Source organism: Protomyctophum bolini, assembly GCF_963924005.1.
Source record: "Protomyctophum bolini genome assembly, chromosome: 20".
Taxonomy (NCBI): Eukaryota; Metazoa; Chordata; class Actinopteri; order Myctophiformes; family Myctophidae; genus Protomyctophum; species Protomyctophum bolini.
This window is the reverse complement of record NC_137881.1, coordinates 25,521,208-25,531,305: the sequence shown is the minus strand read 5'-3', so window position 1 is coordinate 25,531,305 and position 10,098 is coordinate 25,521,208. Positions and strand designations below refer to the sequence as shown.

The following is a 10,098-nucleotide window of genomic DNA, read 5'->3' as shown; positions in this document are numbered from 1 at the left end:
GGTTGAAAACCACTGTTAGTTAGATGGTTTTAGCACAGACAAATGGAGTTAGATGGTTTTAGCACAGACAAATGGTCTTCTTGCTTCACAGTTGTCGTCGTCCCAAAGGTGTCCGCCTATGTAGACAGAAAGCATTAAAAATGTCAGACAGATGAAGTTACTTTACACTAAATCTTTGCGTTGTGCTGTCTGCTCTGCAGCGTACCATGCCAATTTATGTATTTAAAATAAATAAAAGTGCCTTAAAGGACAGTTCTGTGAGTGCTGGTATTCTATGCTGCATTCACACTGGCAGATGCAAAAGATTCAAAGATGCAAAGGTAAACAGTGTATTATTTGTAGCTTTGTATCTTCGTAGCTGAAGTTGAAATTTGCTCAACGTTTTTGTAGCTTTGTAGCTTTTGCAGCAGCTAAGAACGTTGGATGTATCATTCATTGCAATGCAAAGCTTGTAGATCAGCTCATTTCACCCAACAATAGGGATGCTACTGACACTGTAGGTATAAGGTAAGTTCTCCCTCTTTCCCCGTATGGTTAATTCAACATGTTGACTTACCTCCGTAGTTAATAGCCATACAATCCTGGTTGTGCATACTTCCTCCATTATTAGGGTTTCCCTTGCTCCAGTCTTTAAAGACCATCGGGGTACCATCGGTCCACAACCATAAACCCTCCTACATGAAAGAAAAATAGAATCTGCAACATTCATTTGTGTGATAGTCAGTGTGCCATATAATTATGACTGTCCATATAGGATACATATAACAAGTTTAGAAATATTTTCAGGATGTAATGATCATTAAACTCAGAGAAATAACCCACCTAATCCCTCCCCAGTCATGAGTTAGAAGTTTGAATGAATGTACAAATATGTGCAGGATGTAAATGATCATGTCATTTGTAGATGCGAATGGACTTAATTTAACTGACTACACTTTTTTGGAATATTTCATTTTAAAAGAAAAACCTTCTCTCTCACACTTATGCCAGTGTGCCAGTGATCACCCTCCCCTGTGCCAATGTTGGCACCCGTGCCTATATATATATAAGGTTGCCTACAGTTTATTTTCTTGATAGTCGACGAAATCAATACTGTCTGCCCGCAGGACCGGTTCTAGCCTGCACCACTATGAAATGACTTTAAACAACATTAAATTCACTTTGCCACTCGAATTGCCATTCGCTTTATGCATGTGCATATACCTCTATTGGTTGGTTCATATACCTTTGCTGCGTCGTGGCCTCCAACCCACGTTGAAGCATCTGTGCCAGTTGCCTTTCTTACTAGTTCCTGAATGAACGTGTGCTCATCTTTGCTGCGTATTGATGCTAGGTTTCCACCCTTGGACAAACAGAATCTCTGGAGAAAGTAAAGAGAAGAGAAGGGAATAAACGTCATCTAACGGCTGGATAATTGTATTCTCTGCATGTTGTTTGGTATTGTGGCCATAAGGACTTGTACTGTCAAACAATCATTAACCTGGGTATGTTTTAATAGGTAAACATTACAAGCTCTACAAGCGTGCATTTGGATATTTTCACTATTTGATCTATCAACAAAGTATAGGCTATACTGTAGGGCTTAACCACTTAAACCCTATATACTTAGTTGGCTCGAGTCCCCCTGGAGCTATAGTACTAATTGGTCTTTTCCTTTTTTCTGTCAACATCAAATATATTGTATTTATCTTAAATAAATGACATTTTAGCCTAAAACAAAGTTTAGCAAGTTTTCATGCGGCATGTTCCAGCTTCAACGGAACAGCAAGTTTCTGTAAAATAAACCCTAGGGTCGTGTGAAGTGTGAACTTACACTTTTATTAGCCTAGTAAAACCATAGTTATATTTGTACTTAAGTCTATGGGCCTTATATTATCCTGTTTCATTAACATGAATCACATCCTTGCTGTGGTGGTAAAAGTATCAAAGTCTGTATTTCAACAACTGTTCATTCTAATTACCTCCCCGGTAATCCAATCCACTCCACCTCTGACAAAACGGAAACAGCGATGGTTGAAATGAGACCATCCATTTGGACACCTTCTCCGGACCCCGAAAACTATAAGCACACAAAGACATGCACACAATGTCAATACATGGGGTCATCGCCATGTTGGCTTGTGGCGGACATTTTTGTCAACATTCCATTTTTACCACGAACATGAGTGGACAATAATAATACCACATAACACAGTGACATCAATAGATAGCCCTGAATGACCACAACAGGCCTGTAACTCTGAGAGTGTTCAAATGGAACCAAATGGACCATTACGGGTCCATTTGGTTCCATTTGAACACTCAGAGTTATTCTTTGCAAATAAAACATGCCCATATGCACATATTGTCATACATATTCGGAAGAAAACCTGGAGACTGACATTCAGTAAGTGTGCGTGCATGCATGCGTGCGTGCGTGCGTGTGTGTGTGTGAGAGAGAGAGAGAGAGAGAGAGAGACAAACAGGAGACTTTGCTCCAAACAAAAAACTGTGACTGAAAACTCTCACTCCCTGATCTGGACAGCATCTGCTGTATTGTGCCGAATATAAGACGACTCTGATTATAAGACGACCCCATTTTTCCAGACTAATTTGTGGAAAAGAACATTGAATGTCAAATAGTCTAGTTCCTGATTATACTACGACACAGTTTTTTTGAGGATATCTCCATTTGAAAAAACAAACAAACATAGTCTTATATTCAGACCAATAGGGTAATAGTGACTCTACTCCAAAGAAACACACTCGTGCATGCGCTCGTGCACACACACACACACACACACACACACACACACACACACACATGCACGCATACACGCACGCACGCACACACAGACACAGACACACACATGACTCATGACACACTCACCTAGTTCGGCTTCAGTCAGACCAATCAAAGCGCAGAGAAATAGACAGGCAGTCAGCATCCGCATGGCAATTGATAATGACGAAGATGGTGTTGCCTTTAGTAGAGAGAGACGTGTAGTACTATAGTATAGGGAAGTACAGTGTTACTAGTAGAAAGGAGAGGAGAGGATTAATTTCAAACCTCGGGTAGAATCTGTTTTTTCCAGACTTCTATGTATGCACACATAGAAGCTCACGCAATAATTAGTGAGTCAGTTTACTTTGCATGACTGGGCGACTGCCGCTCCATCACCTCAGGTGTGTGTTTATGCCAAGGAGCAATACATTGTGATGATATGTTTATAGGCTACTTATACACTTCTCTGGAGCATCCATATCATTATGGACTTACTTTCCCTCAGGCACTGTTGTTACATCATAAACTCAGGAACGTCATGTACACAGTTTAGGGAATGGGACGTATTGGAGAGTTTTTAATTGAATGGTCTTTCGATTGAGCCTTTTGACTCAAAGGCTTTCAGCTTTCAGGAAGAAACCAAACATACGCAGGGAAGACATATTTGAAAATTATAACCACACCTGGGGATCTATTAGACTAATTAGAGTAATGTTCACACCATAGACACAAAAAAAAGTACAAAAACCACGGCACTCCATCTTTAATAACGATTATGTGTCTCCTGGTTTTGGGATTATCATTAGTATGTTCGCTGTTCATATTTTCAGATAATGGTCCGTAGATTGTGTGTAGAACGTTTCACGCAAATTGCATTTTTCAAACTGCTCAATTAAGGCAGAATAATGCAAATTGGTGCCGCAATATAAAAAACTAATTTCACTATATCTCAGCCAATCAGAGCTGACCTTTGCTCTATACTCGGAATGAGCGGTTGGTCGTCTCTGCTCCGTCACTGCCCCCCCTGGATTCCTAGAGAATCGAGGCGGAAGGAGGAGGTTGGGGTGGAGGAGGATGGCGATTTTGAAGAATAGTGAAAATAGCCGATCTACAAGTGCAGTACTCACAACCCATGTTTGGTCTGTCGTGGAGCAGAACAAACAACTTGGTTGAGAGATCGCAGGTGTATTAATGCTGTGGTGATTTCACCGGGGATTGGCCAGGTGATAATGAAAGGCAGGTGAGTTTGATGAGGAGGGAGGAGTTGTTGATAATGAGGGAGGAGTGGTTAAGGTCAAGCGGAAAGAGGTCTCTTCTCCCGAAACTACGTTGTATAAATACAACTTCACTTCCCATAATACTTGTACGCCATATATGTTGTGCTATGACAGGGGGGGGAAATATTTAGATATTTGATATTAATTTTATCAGACAGCCCTCTTCCTGTAACTTCAAACTCACAAAGCCAGAGTAGAGTAAAACGACCCACAACATGTTAATATCGCTTTAAGTTTCATTATGACAAACTATTTTATTTGAAACCAAAAATCCTCTCTCTCTCATTTGTGCCTTTGTGCCTGTGTGCCAGTGATTACATTCCTCTGTGATGTTGGATTGATTTTATTTCATTAGACGTCATACAAAAGCAGCACAAATCAGATTTCCTATCCGGATTGGCATCAGATTGGTTTTATACAGTGTGAAAAAGCTAAGGAATGTGATTCAAATATAATTAACATATAGAGCAAGAAATCAATAAGCGAAGAGGGAACGATTTTAAGATGGCGAACGAGGGGATGAGCGAGTGACGTCAGCACTCTAAAAGAACAATATGCACAATAAAAGACAGGTCCCCAAATAATAATAATAATAAAATAAATCTTTATATATAGTAGTTATATGTAGTATATAAAACTTATATACTACTGGCCTGTAGGAATTCTTGAGAAAAAATACTTAAATGTTGTTTCTATATGATTTTTATGTGCTGAATCCATGCCCGAGTGATACGAGTCACTGTTTCATCAGAAATTGAGTAATTAGCATAATTAATCACAAAAAACTACAAGTTATAGTCAACTTGAGTGAGCTCAGGCCTCATTCACACGTACCAAACACCAATCAAGCAAATGTTTGGTCGTTTCACAATGCTTTTCCAATGGGAGTCACATGGTTTGATCAAACATTTGTGTTTGATTGCTGGTGGTGTTCTGCCCCTCCCCCCTCAAAAAACGACCAAACATTTGCTTGATTGGTGTTTGGTACGTGTTAATGAGGCCTCAAGTTACGTACATACTTGAGCGCTCGAGTTAGTAAATTACTAACTTGAGCACACACACCCTCCCCTGGCCCTGTCAAAGCAATGTGATTGGTACTTTTTATCAGCTTGCAGAGGTGACCTACATTTACTAACGACCATAGTGAACACATAGTTCATGATTGGCTGCATGCCTCTAGGCTGCCTCTGAGCCAGGGGTTCCCAAACTGTGGTGCGTGCACTCCTTGTGGTGGGCAAACGCCCTCCAGGGCGTGCGTGACATGAAACGGGGAATTTTATGATGTTATTTAACACAAATAGCAAAATCTGGTATACTGTTGTAAGGAGATGTATAGGGCAGCTGCGGGAGTATACAGCAGCTGCATGTCTCTCAATGCAGTGACATTCTGTGATTATTTGCCAAATATGTATCATTTTCAGCCAAATAGAACGCAACTGAGCGTTGTGGGTGCGTCAGTTAGGTCAGGAGCTAGGTAATAGAGCCAAAATAGTTTGAGGATCGCTGCTGCCAATGGGAGAATTACCCATAAACCCATAGTCTGAACAGCATAAAAACCCATACTCTGAACAGCGCAACGTGATGGAGGCTGTGTTGTGAACCAATACTGAGTCAGGTTAAGTCTATTTATCACCTGAACAGATCAACTCATTGTATTACTTGAGTAGCCTATACCATGCATGCTATTGCTGAACTCAGGAGCAAAAACAAACTCGCTTCAAGCTTATATCCTATGACATCAGTCATATCTTTTGTCAGCTTTTACAGACATAAAAGTGATCCCTACTGTAGATCTCGCCCCAGTGCTTCTGGTCCGGTCCACCATGGGAAAAGATTAAAAAATAAGCAAACACACAAACTACCACAGCATGTGCAAACGCAGCCGTTGTGTATGTAACCGGACCAGCGCACGAACACGCCGCGCTTTGTGAAAATGATGGTTTCAGTTCAGAACTTTTTCACAGATCCACTGGAAGTTGGCAGAGCACGGCTTGTCGTCCCATCCTCTCTCTGGATAGGCAGGCAGAGCTCCGTCGTAGAACTCGACACAGTGTCCATTTTTACTGGGCTCCCAACTCCGCCAGTACCTGGTGATATACAGGGACATTTAATGAATTTAGACTAGGCTCCCAACCCTCCCAACGCCGCCAGTACCTGCATGGGGAACATTAGTGACATTTGATTAATTTACAGTATACTAGGCTTCCCTACGCCGGCAGTACCTGGTGAAGTATAGGGACATTTAGGGGGGATTCACACTGAGTCCGATTGATTCGAACTGTTCCCGAATATGCAGGTTGCTTGCTCCTCGCTGGCCATGATTCACATTGGCCATGGTTCTTTCGCACCCGAGTACACTTCACTTTATATTGGAGGAAGAATGGAGGTAAAACAAAGATGATCATATGTCTTACGTTGGTGTGGTCAGTGGCGTTCCATCCACCCACTCAAACGACCCTTCTCTGTCGGTCAAACCCAGCCACACTCTCTTGTTGACGCGTTCCACAAAGTTCTGGACAGAAAAGCTGATGGTTATATGTACAAACTGTACAGTAGTTGTGTGTCTCCTCAAAGAAACACTGTACTGTACTGAAGCTGTTTACATTACAACATGCACACACATGCATGCACATGCACACACACACCATACCTGTTTTTCTTGGCTGTTTATGACGATGAGGTCAGATTGTCTGTCTCTACACCACTGTCTGCTCTCCTCCCAGGGTTTTGTCTCAGTAGAGATGTAATAACAACCGCTGTCAAACTTCTGCCATCCAGGCGATTCTAGCAACAAAATGACAATGTTAGCCAATGCTGTTCTTTCATTTGATTCACTTTCCCTCCCTAACACGAGTTACACGACTTAATTGACTGTAGAATAGCTTCCCTCCCAATAACGAGTTATTTTTTCATTGTTTAATTCGCGTTTTTAATACGTTTTAAGACTTGGGATAAGTCATATGCGTTTTGATGACAACGAAAAAACATCCGTCACACTGTCATGCAAAGGGTTCTGGGAAATTGAAGCCCAATGCATTACAATGGCGGTGTCGCTCTGTTGTTGTGATCGCCACTTTGAAATATTTTTCAACACTACGACAAACGATTACACCATTTTAAAGCGGATTTTCATGAAAAGCAACGATCATATCGGCACAGTGGCTCTTCAAACGTTAGTGAAAACTATAGGCAGGGAGATCTGAATCACGATTATTTAATCCCTGCAGTCAAGCTGTTTTTAATGACGAAAAACACAATTATTATAACAGTGACGTCTCACTGACCACAGAGCCTCATCTTCAGGTCATCTCGTTCTTCAGTCAGGTTCTTCTGGCTGGTCAGTAACTGGTCAAAACTGCTCTGTAGCTGGAAGAAACTGACCTGTAAATGGTCAAAACTGATCTGCAACTGGCCTTTCTGTTCAGTCAGGTTGTTATGTCTGGTCTGTAGCTGGACAAAACTGGCCTGCAAATGTTCCAAACTGGTGTGTAAGCCTTCAGAACTGGCCTGTAGCTGGTCAGAACCGACCTGTAACTTGTCAAAACTGGTCTGCAACTGATCAAAATGGGTCTGTAACTGGTTAAAACCGGCCTGTAATTGGTCTTTCTGTGCAGTCAGCTGGTTGTGTCTGGACTGCAACTGATCAAAACTGCTCTGCAACTGGTTGTTCTGTTCGGTTAAGTTGTCATGTCTGCTCTGTAACTGGTTAAAACTGGTCTGTAACTGGTTAAAACCGCTCTGCAATTCGTCTCTCTCTTCAGTCAGGTTGTTGGTTCTGGCCTGCAATTGGTTGTAACGGGTCACCAGTTGTCCTCTCTCCGCCATGTTTGACTGATCTGTGTGGAAACAATGAAAACAAACTTAATGGGAGATTGACTATTTAAAACAATGTACCTCTACTGGAGCAAATTGATTGCTAGCATTATGTAGTAGGCTACTCAGTGGTTCCCAAACTTTTTAGCCCGTGACACAAATGAGTCCCTGCAGGGTCTCCCCGGGACCCAAACTAGTGAAAATAGCATATTTACAAGCTCACAAGGCGTCACTTCGCATTGCGTTGTGAGCTTGTAGCACTTTTACTGTTTTCTAATTTATGTTTTATTTCTTCATGAAATTACAAAAAACTTTTAATTTGTTTTTAATTCATGAAGATTTTTTCCTTTTTTGGGAATGTTTTTTTTTTTTTTTACAAAATGTGGACAAATGGACAAACAAATAAATGGACTCACTCAATGGACATTTTTCCATGACCCACAAGTGGGTCCCGAGTACGGACCCACTGTTTGGTAACCATATGTCATGAGTAAAGTTGTCAGTGTGGTCAGTGGTCACTCAGTGTTCACACAGCAGATGATTAGCAATAGATGACACAAAACCTAAATGTTTAAAGCAGGCCTACCCAAAAGCCAAATTCCCACCAAACCAAAACAGTGTGTGATTGCATCAGCAAGCCCCATTTACACTCACACAGCTGATTGTCATTATGCAGACGCCAGACAGAATTTCAGACTGCTACTTGTATCTGTTCTGAATCTAATTCAAGACGACGGCCGCATGCGTATACGGTGCATCACAAACCTTATCGCTTTCAACTTAAATGCCAAGATATGTTTTGTATTTGACACATTTTCAGTGAGATATGGGTCATGCATTTGCTAAATATAATAATTAATCATATTTACAGCTATATAACAGATATAGTATATCATTTAGCAAGTTGTTTTAATGCAAACTATAATAAAAATAAGGTAACATAAACCCATAATAATTGAATGAGTGTGGAAAAGAATCATTAATGTCACCCCTGATTATGCAAACACAACTGTATTTTAACATGTAAGTGTAAAGTACTGAAATAAACTATTGGTTTGTGATCAGATAGACTGCTTAATGAACAGTAAAGGATTAGGTTAAACCTGTCTGTTAGCCGGTTCCAGAGCAGGCTAAGTGCACAGCATTAGTTTCCATGGTAACTAATGTGGCATTGCTTTCATGAAACCGAATCAAGCCTCAACATATCCATGTTAACTGGCTAAATTAATCTGCCAAGATTAACCAGTTTTCATGAAACCAGTTAATCGTTGATCCAGGATATATATTAAACCAGGTTATGTGGTTTAATCCCTAATCCAAGTTTCGTGAAACAGGCCCCTGGACAGACTTCAGACAGTGCCTCCTCAGGAGACTCGGCATAGATCTGAACCCATTCGATTTGGAGTAATGGAACCCAATTGCGACCACGTGCCCTCGCTGACGTCGAGCCCAGGCAGAGTTCGAACCCACAACCTTCTGCATGAAAGGCATGTGCTCTAACCACTAGGTAATGTGTAGTACGTTAGACAGTAAAAAATAAACTATGGATAACCATTGTTATGAAAGTTGACTTACAGAGATAGAGTGGGACGACGATGATGAGAAGACTTAGAACAGCACAAAACAATCCAACACCCACTCCAACCCGCTTGTTCCTCATATCTGGAGGACACACACACACACACACACACACACACACACACACACACACACACACACACACACACACACACACACACACACACACACACACAAGTGAGATCAGTTAGAATAATTGTTTAAAGACTATTTTGTTGTTGTTTGGTGGTGATGTATCATTGCAGTATATATAGTAACATCTCTCACCAGACTGCAGGGTCCTCCGTAGATCTTTCCCCAGTGCTGTAGTGGTGGTCTCACTCTCGCTATCGTCGTTGATCAGATTCTCCTTATCTTGGAGTTCAAGGTAGTCGTAATATCCATCTACAGACATTTTGTCTATACCCAATTGTGACTTGAGTCCTCCTTGCAGGTATTTGATATGTTCCAGCTCTTCACAACAACACTGAGGAAGACTTATCCCTCACTGTCCTGAACGTAGACAGCAGAGTCAGCACTGTTACATTTTTACCACATATGGCACCAATGAAAACAAACCCCCCCCCCCCCCCCCCCCCCCCACACACACACACACACACGCACACAGTCACAGAGTTTGCAAAACCGGCAGACCCAGAAGCATGCAGACACGACACAAAACAACAA

The 10,098-nt window shown here is 41.4% G+C and overlaps 1 protein-coding gene across 1 annotated transcript; it reads right to left on the bottom strand.

The window, feature by feature from the left end:
- Positions 1-4,368: 4,368 nt before the first annotated feature.
- Positions 4,369-9,901, bottom strand: LOC308335135 (uncharacterized protein). The gene is made up of 6 exons (XM_080792133.1): positions 9,700-9,901; positions 9,430-9,516; positions 7,326-7,877; positions 6,692-6,825; positions 6,456-6,553; positions 4,369-6,128 (listed from the first exon to the last, which is right to left on the bottom strand). The coding sequence occupies exons 1-6, from the start codon at positions 9,824-9,826 to the stop codon at positions 5,984-5,986; spliced, it is 1,143 nt and encodes a 380-aa protein (XP_080648259.1). The 5' UTR covers positions 9,827-9,901; the 3' UTR covers positions 4,369-5,983.
- Positions 9,902-10,098: the final 197 nt, after the last annotated feature.